This window comes from Mercenaria mercenaria, chromosome 4 (assembly GCF_021730395.1).
Source record: "Mercenaria mercenaria strain notata chromosome 4, MADL_Memer_1, whole genome shotgun sequence".
In the NCBI taxonomy this organism is placed as follows: Eukaryota; Metazoa; Mollusca; class Bivalvia; order Venerida; family Veneridae; genus Mercenaria; species Mercenaria mercenaria.
In genome coordinates, this window is record NC_069364.1 from 42565693 (window position 1) to 42583665 (window position 17973).

Sequence of the window (17973 nt, forward strand, 5' to 3'; positions counted from 1 at the left end):
AGAAAAGCGCATGTCTCCCCCAGTGCATAGTCATATAGGCAAGAAGTCAATAGGGGACAGGTGCAAAAGTCAAAAAAAAACACTGACGGTTGGCTGCAACAGTCTACTTGGCATGTCCAATCATCCCACTAAGTTTCAACATTCAGGGCCTAGTGGTTCTCAAGTTATGGACATGTTATGAATTAGAAATCAATAGGGGTCATCTACTCTGCATGTCCAATCATCCTATTAAGTTTCAACATTCTGGGTCAAGTGGTTTTCAAGTTATTGATTGGAAAGAGTTTTCTATGTTCAGCCCCCTGTGACCTTGACCTTTGATGGAGTGACTCCAAAAAAAATAGGGGCCGTCTACTCTAAGTCCTATCACCCTATGAAGTTTGACAGTTCTAGGTCAAATGGTTCTCCAGTTATTGACCAGAGATGGATTTACATTTTCTATCCACTGCGACCTTGAACTTTAACAAAGTGACTCCAAAATCAATAGAGGTCATCTACTCTGCATGTCCAATTATCCTGTGAAGTTTCAACATTCTGGGTCAAGCGGTTCTCAAGTTACTGACTGGAAACGGTTTTCCATATTCAGGCCCCTGTGACCTTGACCTTTAACAGAGTGACCCCAAAATCAATAGGGGTCATCTACTCTTCATGATCAATCATCCTATGAAGTTTCAACATTCTGGGTCAAGTGGTTCTCAAGTTACTGACCGGAAACGGTTTTCCATGTTCAGGCCCCTGTGACCTTGACCTTTAGTAGAGTCACCCCAAAATCAATAGGGGTCATCTACTCTGCATGTCCAATGCATGGATCCGTAAACCGATCAATAAACTTCGCCCGTTAGTTACTGTTGCTGCTTCCCACAAGCTTCTTTCAAAATGGCGGATTAATGTACATTAGCGATTGACTCGCTAGAAAGTATTCCAGATGATTTCTCTGTGAAATACTTACCAAATTGTGAACTAAAATGCACCAAGATAACTGTCAAAGAGGCTTTACGTTAATTGTTTTACTGAAGGTTATGTACATGGCATTAAGGTTGACTCAGAAGAAACCACGGTAAAAGTTAGCGCCAAATACTTGCGTTCTCAAAGAAAGAACTTTTTCCGTCTTTCGGTAGATATTGCTGGCAGGAAAATTGTTGAGTCCTTATGCAGATGCATGGTATATATAATCTTAGTTATCTTTTAAGCAACATTTGAAAAGAAATTACGTCTTAGATTATTCTATAAATTATTTGATCAAAATATTATGTCCACTTCAGTCGTAGAGACTGTATTTCCACGCTAGGCTAATACGATGAAAATATCAAACACCATGTGCAGTCACATATGGTGTAAGTGATTTCTTACATCAAGATAACATTTTCAACAGATAAGGAAATTTATTAATTGGTTCAATAGCTTTTTATTAACGTTGCTTAATACTCTGCAGTTTTTAATTACAAGTATGTTCTGCGCTCGCGCTGCTGTTGCAATTAATTGCGGACCTGTCGATCACCACTGTGATATCAATTAAGATAATTATTCCCATTATACTATAATATATATTTGTAAAATACCACGCAGCTGTCTTAAAGATAAACATATGTCCATGCTTGGTGTATATTTTAGTACTAATTTATGCATGCCAGCTTACAAAACTTTAAACATTTGGTAGTCTGATTAGTTTTGTTTTCAGTGCGGCCGGACATTGCTCGCATATCATAGGGCTGATTAAATCTCCTTCACAATTAAATTAAACAAATTCCAGACCAGCGAAGTTGCATAAGTCTATCACAGCAGTGGCACAAACAAAGAGGGACAAAGATCTTGCCGAAACCTATAAACTATGTTGTTGTTGCTAGGCCGCCGGACACAAGAAAACGAAAACCTGTGATCTTTCAACTTGACAGTTCATATGATTAAATATGTCTTCATTTTGCAAAAAAAAAAAAAAAAAAAAAAAAAAATAATAATAATAATGATAAAAATAAAAATGAAAAAAGAGAAAACAAACAGATAAAATGAATCCATTGGCATTTATTATATCATAGTATTAATGGTAGTTATAAATAGTTTAGGATAGTCGTAAGGTAAAATAAATATATGAAACAAAATAATCAGCGACATTCTAAACCGCATGGACATGTGCGTATATTTATTTTTTAAATTGCATTTAAAAGCAAGCAACTGACAGGAAAATCATTACAAACTCATCAATTGTCAGACTTCCTAGAATAAAACAGAATGGTGTCGAAACAGGGGATACTGTTGTCATACTTGCTGTCTACAAATATGAAAGAAATATCATTACATAAAAAATAATGAGAAAGTATTAAAATCCACTCTCGAATAATTATCTTTATGCTCTTGATTTAATGTCTGATTAATAAAAGCTTACGTTTCATCCTTGAAATAAAGTTAATATGCCGTGCACTGTCCAGATCTTATTTATATTTCTGAATAATGATGTTGGTATTTTATGTAAAATTATTTTACATGTATATGTTTTGACTTTATTAATGACTCGTTCAATGTGCGCTCTAGGTTTAACATTGTTCTGTGTAAGAAGATTGGTCGTTTAATAAAGCAATTTTATATAGTATAGTTAACATAGAGTCAAATGCGAAAATGTGGATCATACTTTCAATTGCGAGAATATATTACTGAAGAAGGTTAGCTGTTACTTTTGTATGAAATAAGATATAAATGACTTATATATCTAACGTCTTGAACTGAATAATTCCGCGATCGGCCTAAATTAAAATAAATTGAGCCAATTCATATTAAAATTCCGATCACAGACTAATGAGTAGAGAGAGACAGACGATTCATGATGTATTATGTATGTTATTATATTATACCATGCACATTAGTGACACACACGGTAGTTTTAATATAAAGTTCATTAGAAATACATTTGAGCAGATTGCTTATTGATCTGTTCAACGTTCAACGCTTACATTTTTCTAAATCTGCCATTGGTTTACGGAAAAAATGAATCTTCACCATTCTAGCTTTTCCGGGTACCGATCGTCGGCGTTACATATTCCCAATGCACACCTCAACACCTCTTCCTTCGAATAAAAATTTGTATCAAACTTATAAGAATTAATCAGTAACGGTTTCTAAGTGAAAGCTTGTGGGAAGCAATGGCTGGTTAGCAACAAGGGAAGTGCACTGAATAATCCGCGTTATATTATTGGTCAATATCATAGAAAACAATTAGTTTGATTGACAGCCCGGATCCATCCATTATCCAATGAAGTTTCAACATTCTGGATCAAGTGGTTCTCAAGTTACTGATTGGAAATGGTTTTCCATGTTCAGGCCCCTGTGACCTTGACCTTTAACAGAGTGATCCCAAAATCAATAGGGGTCATCTACTCTGCATGACCAATCATCCTATGAAGTTTCAACATTCTGGGTCAAGTGGTTCTCAAATTATTGATCGGAAATAGTTTTCCATGTTCAGGCCCCTGTGACCTTGACCTTTGATGGAGTGACCAAAAACAATAGAGGCCGTCTAGTCCAGCAGCCCTGCAACCCTATGAAGTTTGAAGGTTCTGGGTCTCCAGTTATTGATCGGAAATGAAGTGTGACGGACGGACGGACAGGGGAAAACAATATGTCTCCCTAAACCTGAAACTGAAACTGAATAATTTGATTAAACGCTTATTTCTATACAATGACATATTCAATGGCATTGTACATAATAATAATAACAACAACAACAACAACAGTAATAATAACGACAATAATAATAAAAACAATCATAACAGCCGTATTTAAACAAAATGTCATGACCGCACCCCTCCCCCTGAGGTTGTTTTACCTCTATTGAGAATACCTGTACTAAAGCCTTAAATGGTATTCCCAGACGGGCTGCATATAGAGGTTCAAACCCCCTGGTTAATGGTGCTATCAAAGACGTTTTGGAAAAAAAGAAATACTACACACTACCCTACCCATAGAGCATGTACCAACAATTACGTTCAATTAAGCAAACTTGGAAAATATTAATCTTGAAATGTAAAGCCTTTTACAAAAATTAAAAAAAATATCATCTGCGACTATCGCATATAAAACAGTTACCAAAAAATTTAGAACAATGACACGAAGTCTCTGAAATACAGTGCCTTAAGATTTTTTTGAATGTATCAAGTGATTTACTTTTGCGTAGTTTTAACGGCAGTTTATTCGACAGTTTTGGACCAATAGTACAGAAATTTCTATCATTGAAAGTTTTGCACTTGTTGTATGGAACAATATAACGATATTCAGAATTTTCTGAAGATCTCAAGCCTTGTCTAATAGGAACATACTGTGTAAGCAATTCTGTTAAATACATTGGTATTCTGCCAATGTGACAGCTATCCATGAAAGAAAGTATCTTGAACTCAATCCTTACTTTCACCGGCAACCAATGCAGGTCATACAATGCTTCTTTAGAACTGTCAAATTTCCCTCAGTTAAGTTTTCCGCACATGTTTTGAATACGTTGATTCTTACGCACCTCAAAGTTAGCTACACCATACAGTATGACATCGCAGTAATCCAGATGTGAAATAACTAGAGACAAAACTAAAATTTCAGTGGCTGCTTTTGATAAATATTCACGGATGTTCTTAATTCGTAGGTAATACAACATGGCTGTACGACATTTGCGATTTACATGATCTTCAAAGTTCAAGGTTTCGTCAAGAAATGCACCGAGATATCTAATTGTGCTTTTACGTTTAATATCATCACCCGCAATGTTAATTGAATTTGTAAAACATTTGTTCAATTGAGGTCTGCTACCAAACATAATAAATTCAGTTTTTGAAGTGTTTATTTTCAGTTTGTTTCTGTTCATCCAGTCATTGATTATAACTGCACACTGTTCAAGGTCTCCGATCGCTTGTAATTCTTCGGAAACAGATGTAGGACGACAGCTTTTATTTTCTATATGATCATCAGCAAAACCGTAGACTGATATGGATTTTTGGAATGACATCTAAAAGAGTTCCAGCATAGGTGAGATACAACCACGGACCAAGGCAACTGCCTTGGGGCACACTGCTTTCAAGATGGCGGTCTGATGAATATACATTGTTGATATTAATTTTACAAGTACGAGTCAGCCCATTGAAGAGCTGTTTCACAGACACCATACTGTGCTTTTAGGACATCTAAAAGAAGTTCGTGGTCGACAGTGTCAAATGCCGCACTTAAGTCAATTGCAATAAGGGCCGTGACTTCCTTTTTCTTCGTACCACGTAGAAAATCATTAACCAACCGAAGCAGCGCAGATTCACAGGGGTGGTATTTCCTATATGCATAAATTGTTTAACAAATTTAAAGTAAGGTTATCTAGGATATAAAGCTAGGTCACTAGGTCATATCATCGCCATATGTCCTAAAATTGTGTCGGTACGACGTTAAACCCAACAAAAAATGAATAAATTTTGAATATTCATTCATGGACTACCATAGTCATTAGTCACGAAGACATAACGGTTCGTCTGCACAGGTAAGCTTTTGACAAGTATTTAGGGATTTTTCTAGGGTATGAATTTAACAAATATTTCAGTTTTCCATTAATATCCAGGTCATTGAACAAGTTACTCGAGATAACGGTACCTAAAATATTGAATATTAAGTCATTACAAAGTTCACAGTGTAATATATATATATATAACAAGAAATCATTTCTGATTAAGCAATTAAAAGCTTTATTTGATAATTTTCTTTCAAATTGATTAAAATGTGTTACATACTTCTTCGATTTAGACATTAAATTTCTTAAAGAGAGCGAATAATAATGATAATAATGAAATACATGTGCAATGAAACTCAATTTCTTTAACAACAATTGTGCTGTTATTGTGTGAGAATACAAGAGTTTTAGTGATCTAATATGCCATATTTAAAACTGTTTAGGACAAGTTCCCATACAAGCAAACATACATATATCTAAAATTAAAACTGTATTTCAAATAAACATATTACAATAAATTCTTCAAGCAATAAGGTTACAACACACTAAATAGCTGTTCTTCTTTATTCTATATAAAATTGACATATTTCCAATTGCCGCAGCACACATCAGGACCCATTCTAAAATTCTGCAACGTACATTTTCTTGAAGAATAGTGTCAGTGCTGAAAAAAAGTCAAAAGAAAAGTGGGGGTCATGTTTGATGCAAAAAAAAAATAGTGTCAGTCAAACAAACAAACTGCAAAAAAAAAAAAAAAAAAAAAAAAATCAAAGAAAATAAGGAAAATAGCTCTACAGAGCGAAAAATCTGAGGACTGAGTGTCTGTATGCCATAATCACTACGGTTTCAATTCACCAAAATGGCCGCAGATATTTTAAGTCAAATGATTTCAACTATTTGACAGGAAGTTGGAAGCAATTTCCTAACAAAATATCTTTTTCAAAATGGCATCGTCTAAAAGAATGGAAAATATAGATACAGAATAAAGGTTTTAAAATATTGGCATTTTATCATTAAATGTAGAAACAAACCCTTAAACTTGGAAATGTAAATTGGGAATATAGATTATAAAATTATGACAAATAAATAATTATTGGTGTTTTAAATGTTTAAAAACAAATTCCCTATATGATTCAATACTTGTTTTGCAAGCGAGTCAGCATGACAGGTGTTAACAGGGGAGATAATTTTAAGCCAATGCAATGTATGCAAAAGTCCGGTATGTGCTGTACTTAAATTCAGAAACTTAAGCCTTTGTTGCCTTTTTGAATTTTTAAGCTTGTTTGTAAACTTACCGATCTAATTATTTAATTGTCAAATTCTAATTTTGGGATTAGTATTGTTTTTGTTTGTTTTCCTTTTACCTAAGTTGTACAAATGTCTACTTTCTTTTCAGTTAATATTATTTAATTTATTATACACTTTACTATAAGTAGTAACAAGGATCATAACGGTCGACGTTGACGTATATTGACAACCGTGCCTCACACGCCATAATAATAATAACCTAAAGTAACCCGAACAAAGTCGCGTTCTGACGTAGACGTCATGTATCAACGTCATTTAAGAAATAATATATCTCATTTAGTGATTTATAGCTGAATAAAATCATCGTTTGGATCGGGTTCAGATGCGTAGGAAGTATATCACGAGGGCACAGCCGAAATGATATATTTATACGCATCTAAACGACAATGACTTTTTATTAAAGAGAAAATCACTAAATGAGATATATTATTTCGATTCTAACACGTTATTGAGTGTTTTAAAGTACATCCTTGACGACATCCATTAAATATTTGCCTGTTTTGTTGGTTTCTTTTCCAGCGCGCCGCTATGCCGTTTGACGCTGTGACGTAATAATTGTGACGTCAGAGAAATGACTTGGTGTATAATAACACACAATTTTCAGTCTTCTTTGTTTGATAGGAAAATGAATCGGGTGTGTTAGAATATAGGATAGAAACCATCAGTTCATGAAAGTACAGAGAACTTACTAGGAGTAAGGTAATCGTATATCTGGCATTAAGGTAACGTTCAGTCCTTTTTGACTGGTCATGAAGAAGGTTGAAAATTGAACCTTTTTACAGCGTTTACATTATTTTACATTTTGACAGTATTTTCTACATTTTATGTGTATTGGAAAAAAGCTCAATGAAACAGTTTTCTCCTGCCGTGCTAACAATGCAACACAGGGATTCATATCATTCGCGCGAATAAAAATAAAAATAAAGTATTACTAATGGCGTTGTTCGTCAGTTATTTTGGTGGACCAGAACCATGGTAGTTTCTGAGAATAAATGTGAGAAAATCTACAGACTACATATAAATAATTTATAGAAGGCCATACAGACAACAATGTAAGGATAGAACTATGGGAAATCAATTTGTGGCCTGTAACCTATATGGCAAGTGAAAATGTGCTAAATCGCTTTCAAAATGATTCTCAAGTGTTGATAGCAATTTGTGAATGAAAACGTTTGTGAAAAATAAGAAAAATGAAAATATCAAGAGAGATATGGAAAGAAGGTAAAATAATTCAACATTTACATTTTACAGGATATCTTAGGCATTAAATAGGGTTGAACTAATACAGTAGTATTGTACAAATTTCGAATTGATGGGTCATACCTGTAATTTGTATCCCTATATTTTATTCATTCTACACTGACAAAGCTATGTGAAGTATTATCAGTGATAATTTCAACTTTTTATCATCAGCACTTTTTGAGACATTGAAATATTTCTTAGGGATCTAGTTTGCAGTTGAACAAAGTATATGTGGCAGACTAACTATCTGAACATTGTCAGTGCTGAATCAAACTCAAAAGAAAAATGGGGTTAGAAAAATATTTTCAATCAAACAAAATTACTGAAAAATCAGATCTAAAATGAAATCCAAATTGTAGCGGTGATATATGGCTTTAGAACTTTTCATGAGTAAAATTGTATGAGGAAAATGCTTCCAAAATGCCAAGCCTAGAAGTATGATGTATTTTATTGCAAGATTAATTGCATTAAATTTAAGGAGAGATTCTCTACAGAGCGAAACTGACCGCCATTGGCGACTGCAATTGGTTTTGCTCCAATTTCCCATTTGGTGTACGTTAACCTATACGCACGTCCTCGATGCTTTTGTAGAGAATCAATACTATTTGTTGGGAGACAAATTTCAAAGAAATTGAACCCTAGTGGTCTTTTAAAAAGTTCTGTCTATCGTAGAGTCTTCAACCTCACAGCCACCATAAAAGAGGAAAGCGTATTGTCCAACTGTAAAAAAGGTATCAACACAAATAAGCGGCGTGCCTAGTTGGGTTATAACCTTTTTAACAGAACCTTTTTATACTTTTACGGAATAAAACTAGAAAATTGCCGTGACCAAGCATTTCATGAAACTATAACTAACATCCCAGTCAGGTTGTTGATTACATTGTCCCAGTAATGTGTTTTAGGTTACTACTAGATTTATTTTTAAAACAAATTTTGAATTAAGTAGTGAAACATACTACACTCACAAAAATTCGTAATCGGTCTTTTTTTTTTCACAGACCGATATTTGAATAGGTACTGCAGCTAATTATTGATTTAGTTCTGGCGAATCACGGCCTACGTAACTGCATTAAGTGTGTTGACCAATATAGCATATTTCGTACGTACAGTGCATGTGCACCAATATGCACACTTTTGGCATTACTGACAAAAGTCCTACTAGAAAAAACATATCATCATGAAATTGACACAAGAGCAACGCGCCCGGGCCTTCGGACTTTTACAATAAATTTCAAAGTCGGCCACTTCAATGAATTGTACTTTGGTTAAATTTCTCCATAAGAACACGGATGGTAGATAACCAAAGATTGAAGGTTATTGTAAACGGAAATAAGTTCAAAATGGAAATAACCCTAAAAGTAACAGCTCCAAACAAATTATATCAAAATTCTTTTGCAACTGCAAAAATAATTACACACGTGGCGTAAATGTATTCAGGCTAGCAACATTCCGACAGCTCGATCGCGTTGCTCGTGTGTCAATTTCACCATGATATATGTTTTTCTAGTATGACTTTCGTCGGTAATGCCAAAAGTGTAAACGAATACGTGCATGTTGGTGCACATGCCCTGCACGTGCAAAATATGCAATATTGGTTTAAACGCCTAATGCAGTTACTTTGGCCGTGAGTCGCCAAAAATAAATTATTAATTAGCTGCAGTACCTTTTCAAATGTCGGTATGTGAAATGTTGTGTGAATACATGTACTATTAACAAAATGGTAATACAATATAAACTGAACGATTGGGAATTTTGTTGAGTGTATTCACCTCAGCGACCGTTACATATTAAGATATGGTTTTCAATATTGTATTACGCCAAGGGTAACAATTTTAACAATTTTAACAATTTTTTGTTAAAGTAAATAAAAGTAACAGAAAAATAAACCAGCAGCTATTAACAATAACAAAATTTCATTCGTAAATTTAAGCAACAATTCAAATACCATTTAAAAATGTCAAAAGCCGTAAAATCAAATCTTATGTGCAAAAATAGTCCAAATCATGTCCAGGTCAAATTCAAACCCAATCAATATAAATGCCACAATATTTCACAGCAGTTCAAAACCAGATTTAGTATATCCAAAGAATATAAATCCTTTCTTCAAAGATAACTTTTTAAAGCTACAATTTTAATGTAAATCCTTCAAATGTTAGATATCCAAACTGGTAATATTTTGTTATTAAGAAATACAGGAAAGTTTTCAATAATATTATAACTTTAGATTCTGGCCTGGTGTCAAACAGCATCATATTTATTGTATCATGGAAGGTTCTAGAACTTCCATATAACACTAAGAATAAAAAGAACATTCTGGAAAAACAAAGAACAATCCTTTCTAAAAATAATTGTTAGTAATACACACTATTTATCAGTATTGTGGTAGACCACTCTGGATTACCATAGAATATAAAAGAAAATGTTTACATGATGTCTCAAAACTAGATTAATAAACAATGACTTATCAATAAAGTTAAACATGAATGGGGATGACATATACATAACAATTGGCCCGACATCAGTTTTGCAAAATTAACGTTATACCGGTCAGATATTGGTTCCGACATCAACAATAGTGGACCGATATTAAAGTTTAATTTTGGACTGAATTTGAAGCAAACTCCATTCAGTGAGGGCACGAAATATTATGCTTGATAGAATCATTATGCTTGATATAATACTGTTTCTTGTTTTTTTTTTCTAATATTATATCAATGTCGGATTTGTATCAAAGTGTCACTGCATTAAATTTGAGTCTATAAGTTTTAGAAATGATTTTATTTTTTTTATTGGGAAACAATAGGGATGATGCATAGCGAAGTAAAATACAAAGTCCCCTAGTGGAAGGTGACTTATTATCTCAACTTCAGCATAATCAAATGATCTTATGTCTGCCATTAATGTATATACAATATTGTGCTATATAGACAATATGATACAGCACAAAATGTTTGTAATTATGTTTGCATATCTAAACATTCACAATTGTTAATTACTGTTAACCTTTGTTAATGTAACTTTTTAGTGACATTTCATTTTTAAATTCGTCGGAAAATAAGAGAACAATTGTAATGAAATACTTCATCATATTAAATAGAAGAAGATATAGCAACAAGCCCAGTTGACCTTTCATCTAGTGATATCGGTGTTGCGGCTGACAAGTCGACTCATATTGGGAAATATTTATGCCAAGTAATATTACAATCCTTTAATGAGTTTTGAATCGGAAGTGAAAGTGTGAACGAACTTATGAAATGACAGACGGAATAACGGACGTACGGAAAAGTGCAATCTCGTAGTCCCCGAAACTGGTTTTCAGCCAGTAGGAAACTAATAATCTAGACTATCTTCAGACAAAAAACACTGCGGCAAGCCACATTTTTGCAGTGGTTTCAATTTTGAATTTGCTATACATTCGCACCACTGCTTCATCATATTTTACGCTGTGTTTGATGTATGTCGGCAAGGGCTTGTCATCTAGTAGAAAGAAATAAACAACAGCTCCCTTTGGTAATCCTGAAACAATATCATGCAATAATGCTTCGATGACGTTTTCGTTGTCACCACAGACATTGCGGAGACCGTATTCATTGTTTGGCTTTTTGTGAATGCTTCCATAACCTACAATTTTCCCTGCATCCATGGCAACAGCAACGCGAACATCATCTCCTGAAAACCATGCACGAAGTATCGTCGTTCGGTCAAAGTTTGGATATGTATACCGATCATATGCCATTAAAGCAGGCCACATTTCTTCAGATAGAGTGATGGTGTCATAATTGGACAAATAACTTTTTTTCATATCATCTGTAATAGTGAAGAAGCAACAGAAGGTTCTGAACGTTTGAAAATGGAGCCCATTCTCCTTGTACCAGTCTACCATTACGTTTACTGCGTCCAGAGCTATATTTTGATTTCCCGCCCTTTGTAACATTGCTTTCCACAGTACTCGTCCTATGCCGCTGCGTCGAAGATCTTTACGGACAATGAAAGTAGATACGAATACCGTGTCCGGAGCATTCTTGGTTATCCCGCAAAATCCTGAAACAAGTGTACAATTCAAGCAGAACATGTCATCTGAATACTGATAAATCGGAATACAATCCGTATGTATAGTTCTGCAACTGAAATTATTGCATATCCTATATTAACAAAGTTGAAGTGCGACGAAATTTCGCTTTATTTTGACAAAGAATATCAAGAAATATTTTGTACAACTGCGGAAAGTTTCTGGTTCCTTCTAATGTAATTGTTTACGTCACGTCTTTCAAAAAAAAGAGAAGTTTGATCTATGGTTCTCTAACCAACAGGCTCACTTGATCAGTCTCAAGCCACAAGAAGATAGTTTCAACTCACCAACAGGCTCACTAGATCTGTCTTAAGCCACAAAAGGTCAGTTTGGACTGAACTAACAGGCTCACCAGATCTGTCTTAAGCCACAAGAAGGCAGTTTGGACTTAACCAGCAGGATCAACAGTTCTGTCTTAAGCAACAAGAAGGTAGTTTGGACTTATCAACAGGTTCACCAGATTTTCCTTAAGCCATAAGAAGATAGTTTGGAATTACTAACAGGCTCAGCAGATGTCTTAGCCACACAGAAGGCAGTTTGGACTTACCAACAGGCTCAACAGATGTCTTAGCCACATGGAAGCAGTTTGGACCTACCAACAGGCTCGCCAGGTTTGTCTTCAGCCACAAGGAGCCACAAGGAGGTAGTTTATACTGATTTATTTTAGCTCGATTGTGATGAAAGCTTTGAGCTTATTTGTACCACGCTCGAGTCCACTTCCAGGAAAAAACAGTACTGGTGTCTTGATCGTGAGGGCTCGAACCCACGAACCCGGCTCGAGCGACCGACACCTCTGCCACTAGACCACCGCTAATGAGGTAGCTGGACTTACCAACAGGCTCGCCAGATTTGTCTTCAGCCACAAGGAGGTAGTTTGGATCGAGTCTAGTGTTCGACAAATGCTCATACATAGACCAGTCCCATCCTTCCTCTTTAACAAACTGCTGCAGAAATGTAATATCTTCCTTTCTATGCTGACGAACGGTTACCTCACTTGCAGAAACCGTTGACATATTCGTAAACTGTAAAAGAAAGAAGTGAATATACGTATAAATATATCATTTTCTTACGATGTTACAAAAATCTAAAAGTCAAAATCGAGCTTCCTACAAATACTGAAAGAAGTGTGAAGAAAAAGAAGTTATATATAAATAAGATTTGCAAATAACAAAAAAAAAAAAAAAAAAAAAAAAAAAAAAAAAAAAAAAATAAAGAAAAGAAAATCTAGAATCGTTTTTGAGAAACCTCAATCTTACTCGTCAGCTGAGCTTTATAAAACACTTCCTTGATAGATGTGAACACCAAACGGATGTACTAGTTTTCAAAACAGTTAATAATATGGCAACATTGCATTATATACAAGACCTAACACAAACTATCTTAAAACTACATTTTCTTATAATAGTATAAAAGTTTGGAATAATATACCTATAACTATTCGCAATGTAAATAGTTTTTAATGTTTTAATGTAACGTACATGACATATCTTAATAGTATTTTACAGAATAAGTGATTGTTCGTTTTTAATATGAGTACAATAGATTTGTTGCACAATTTGTTTATCTCTTCCTCTTTTTTCCTGTTTTGTTCGAAATAAAAGTGTAGCAGTGTCATTATTTTAACACTATCATTTCATTATATTGTTCATTTCATGTTTTTACTCATCATTTTTCAGATTTGTCAACATGGGCCTTTAAATCTTTTGTTTATTAGTTAACATAGGGCCTTTAAAGTACAGAAAAGTGAAATGTTGTCACCATTTCCACGAACTGATTTTTTTTAGATTGGCTAGTTTCACATTGTTTTGACCAATGAGATTGGAGCATTGGTTGTTTTGTGATCATGTGATCTTGGTTTGCGGGAGAGACCGCCATGTTTAATTTCTACAAGGCTTAGAAGTTCTGGAGGTGTTTTTACATTTTAGAAGTTGATAGATATATTTGGATATAGGAATTGGGTTTGTATAATGTTATTACATTGTATCGATGGATTTGTATTGTTCCTGGTTCGGTTGATATTGTTTTATTCGTTCATATTACGCGTTTTGTCTGTCATTCTGGAATCCGCGTAAAGTTCTGTAATCGCAGGTCTACAACTGCCATTTACTTTTGTTTTAACATCTAGCATGAATATCATAATATTCACATTACAGCACAGTTACAGCTCTTGGTACACTGGTACACGAAGCACAATTTGAGCAGACAGCTCTGTGTGGGTTACAACGTACATGTGGGTGTTTATTCTACAAATAAGGTAATGCAATATTGTCAATATTCTATTGTTTTTATATACATGTACTTTAATAGGAAGGAACAGACTTATAGAAGTCAAAATTAGTCAAGTTTGCCAGTTATCTGAAATACTAGATATTAGCCACTAAACAGACCACTAGACCACTAGATAACAATGATGTGTTTTATGTTTTATACAGTGGTTTAAACCATTTATATAATCTGTTGTGTAATTTTTTTATTACCGGTAACTTCTAAATGAACAACGGATAGATAGTTTGATCTACTTTGTATAAAATAACCGTTAAGGGAAAGCGGTATGAATTATAGTGTAACTGATATCTATTGTATGATATCTATTGTATGTATAAAATATGATTATCTGTATGATGTCCATTTGATATCATACATTTCTTTTACTATTGTTATTATGTTTGTTTCAGACCCGTACATGTAACGCTTGAGCGGTTTGAAGTATCCACTGGTATACAGTTCCGAGATTATAAGTAAAGAGACATTTAGATACATGAAGATATATAGAGACTATAATATATTAACCATACATGTGTTCTAAAAATTAGAAGAATATTGAACAGTTAAAACCCCGAAATGTGTAGATTCGTCTCTATTAGAAAAACATACGTCGTAAATTGTATCAATGAGTCATCATTTGATAATATCATGTGTAAATATATTGGTATGCAAGTTGTATTATCTGTGTCATTGACTATATATATTTCATTTTTGATGGTACATGTATGTTATTGTTGATGTTTCTTTTATCTTAATTTCAGAAGTCCACAATTGAAATAAGATGTTTATAAGTGTTTGTATATTTCTTAATGTGTTGCCCTCTTTAAACAAGTGACCGAGTATTGCAGTGGCAATACAGATGTCCATTACCGGTGAAAAACTTTCATGCAAATAACAGTTATGGAGCGGAAACTATTGTACTTGACCTTCAATAGTGACATTGACCTTTGACCGACAACCATAGGCCATGTGCGCGACACATAGCCTAATCATGGGGAACATTTCTGTGTAGTAATAGAAATTCTCCAATGCAATTAAAATTTATGGAATGGAAACAGATTTTTACTTGACCTTAGACAGTGAACTTTAACCAATCATGGGTTGACACATTGTCTCATCATGGGGATTATTTGTGTGTAGTACTAAGATAATCCACCAATGCATATAAAACTTATGAAGCAGAAACAACTTTTACTTGACCTTCAATAATGACCTTGACCTTTGACCTACAACCATAGTTATATATGTGCATAATCAACATGTTGCTTTCTATTCACATACTAAGTTTTATGAACCTAGCTTTAATAATTTTTGAGTAATTGCAGGATCCAGATTTGCAGACGGACGGACGGAGGGCATTCCTATAGTCTACTCCGGTGTTCTACCGATTGGGAACTAATAATGATATTATTACCATATCAAAATGCGTACTTTTACAAATAGAAACAAGTTTACCAATGACTCAAACTACTAATCATCCAATTCATATTTAGTAGGTAATATCACTTGAGGTATTGTATCGATTGATATTACACCTTAGTACATGTATAATTATGCGACAGCATTGATGACTGGTACAATATCTGTACCGTACAGACAGTCATGCATATTATCAGGGTTTGCAACCCACATGACTTTTCTGTACCGTAAACACAGAGAAAATCGCTCGACTCATGTAACATTTCTTTTGCTTTTAATTTACTTGTAACTTGGCAGAATTTAATAGAATAAGGAAGCGTCAAAGACAGGAAAATTGGTAGTACCTTCACACTATAAAATATTTGCCAGACATTCTCGATACTTTTCTCAAACACTTTGCCCAAGTCTTTTTTCACGACCCAAATGTGTAAGTAACGTACACACTGGATTTCGGGCGAAGTGCTTGAAGATAGTATGAATATAGTCTGACAGGTGTTTTGTGCCGATGAAAGCACTCGTTTTTTCTGTCTTTGACAATTTTTATTTTATTAAAAAATCCATCAAGTAACAAGGAAATTACAAAACAAATGTTACATGAAACGAGCTGCTCTCCTTATGTTCGATACCAAATAGTCACGTAGGTTGGATACCCAGATTATGTCAGAAAGCCAATCATATAGTATTTGAAATATGAATTCAACCTAATATCATTTATTTGAATCACGCTATACATTACTATAAAAAAGATAGTATTATACATCACCCATCTCGCGCATGTTATAATTCATTTGCTCGTTGATACACTAAAGGAGCTATACAGACCTCATAGTGAAAACCAGATTTTTTTAAAACTCCTTTCTTGAATTTATTATGATTTTAACTGATTGTATTTTCTTATGGAGACCATTCCATGTGGTAAAAGAAGTTCTTCATATGAAACATTTTGTATTTACTTATTAAAGTGTGTTGATAATGCAGAAAAACACTGTTTTTGTGATGGGTGAGGTATGAAAGCAGCTCCTTGCTGTAGCATTTATGCTAAGTAGCATTTTTTTGAAGGAGACTATATTTATTCAATACAGGAGGGATTTCATATATTTTGCCTCAACATTGACTCCATGGTGATAATTTAAATTAAATGCAGTTTTATTTCATATTTTCAGTACAGCTGATTAAAGGCACTGTGACACACTATAGATAAAAGGGGACAAGAGGTATGGATTTTGGATGAGAGTAAAAATAACACATTTGTTACTTTAGTAAGTGTTTACTTTAAAATTATAATAGCTGAAATGCATGTATATTGAAATTTTATGTTCTCTTTAGGTCAAATGTTGTTATTGTTTGCCGGTTTCGGATTGGTTAAAAAAAAAGGTGTAGGGAAACCCATAACAGTCAATGGGACATCAGTAGATTGGTTAAAAATGTGTTGCCTTGTATCATAAAAATATCTTTAAAATCTTGAAATGTAATGTTTTCTGTGCATTTTGAAGTATTTTATAGCTGCCTGACTATATATTTTACTCTGAAATTAGAAATTAAGTGAAGTAAGTACTAGTTGGAAATTCACCACTAAATTCCATGCACAGATGAGGGCGGTTGTCTTTGAATGGACATAGAAAAAAATGGATCGGGCGTGCCCATATAAAAATGGTATTTTTTGTGTCTGGAAGGCTATTTGACAGGGGAAACGGCACCTCATGTGTCAATGAAAGTTTTGAGGGGGTCCTACTGAGTCATGTCTTACAATGGAAACCTATTGAAAAATTAATAGCAGAGTCTGACCATGTTTACAAATCTTGTATGAAATCTAGGTCAGCAAGCGCTTGCAGTTTCAAAACAAGGTTTTGGATGATGTGTGTCCAATCTGACTAAAGTACTTGATCTTCTAAACGAAGATCTGAGAACGACCCATTCACATTCGTCTTCTGTATATTTTGGATTTCCAATATTGCTATTTTTATTTTCGCAAATCTATTTTTGTTTGAACCAACCAGACAACTTGTTCCAATGTCAAAGAGTAAGAAAATTTTGCAGTTAATCCAGGGCTCGAACCCGGGACCTCTCATTTACAAAGCAAGTGCCTTACCGACTGAGCTAACCGGCTATCTGACATCTTTCGACATAAAAATTGTTGATATCAAAACCCACGGCTTTTAAAGCTTGCAGGATATTGTAAGGTAGCTTTTGATTGGCTAGCGGAAGGGTTGTC

General features: G+C 34.2%; 2 protein-coding genes and 1 long non-coding RNA gene across 3 annotated transcripts in view; 1 reads left to right on the forward strand and 2 right to left on the reverse strand.

Moving 5' to 3' along the window:
• Positions 1-17973, reverse strand: part of LOC123551554 (uncharacterized) — a 73296-nt gene that overhangs the window by 35200 nt on the left and 20123 nt on the right. The window lies entirely within an intron of this gene.
• LOC123551560 (uncharacterized) overlaps positions 3720-17973 on the reverse strand; it is a 34105-nt gene continuing 19851 nt past the window's right edge. The window contains exons 2-3 of the mRNA XM_053541042.1: positions 12910-13099; positions 3720-12049 (exon numbers count right to left, since the gene is read on the reverse strand). Of these exons, the coding sequence (XP_053397017.1) occupies positions 11358-12049; positions 12910-13090 (873 nt within the window). The 5' untranslated portion in view covers positions 13091-13099 and the 3' untranslated portion in view covers positions 3720-11357. The remainder of the gene's footprint in view (positions 12050-12909; positions 13100-17973) is intronic.
• Positions 13836-15534, forward strand: LOC123551556 (uncharacterized). The gene is made up of 3 exons (XR_006686429.2): positions 13836-14035; positions 14231-14331; positions 14753-15534. It is a non-coding gene; the product is annotated as an uncharacterized LOC123551556 (long non-coding RNA).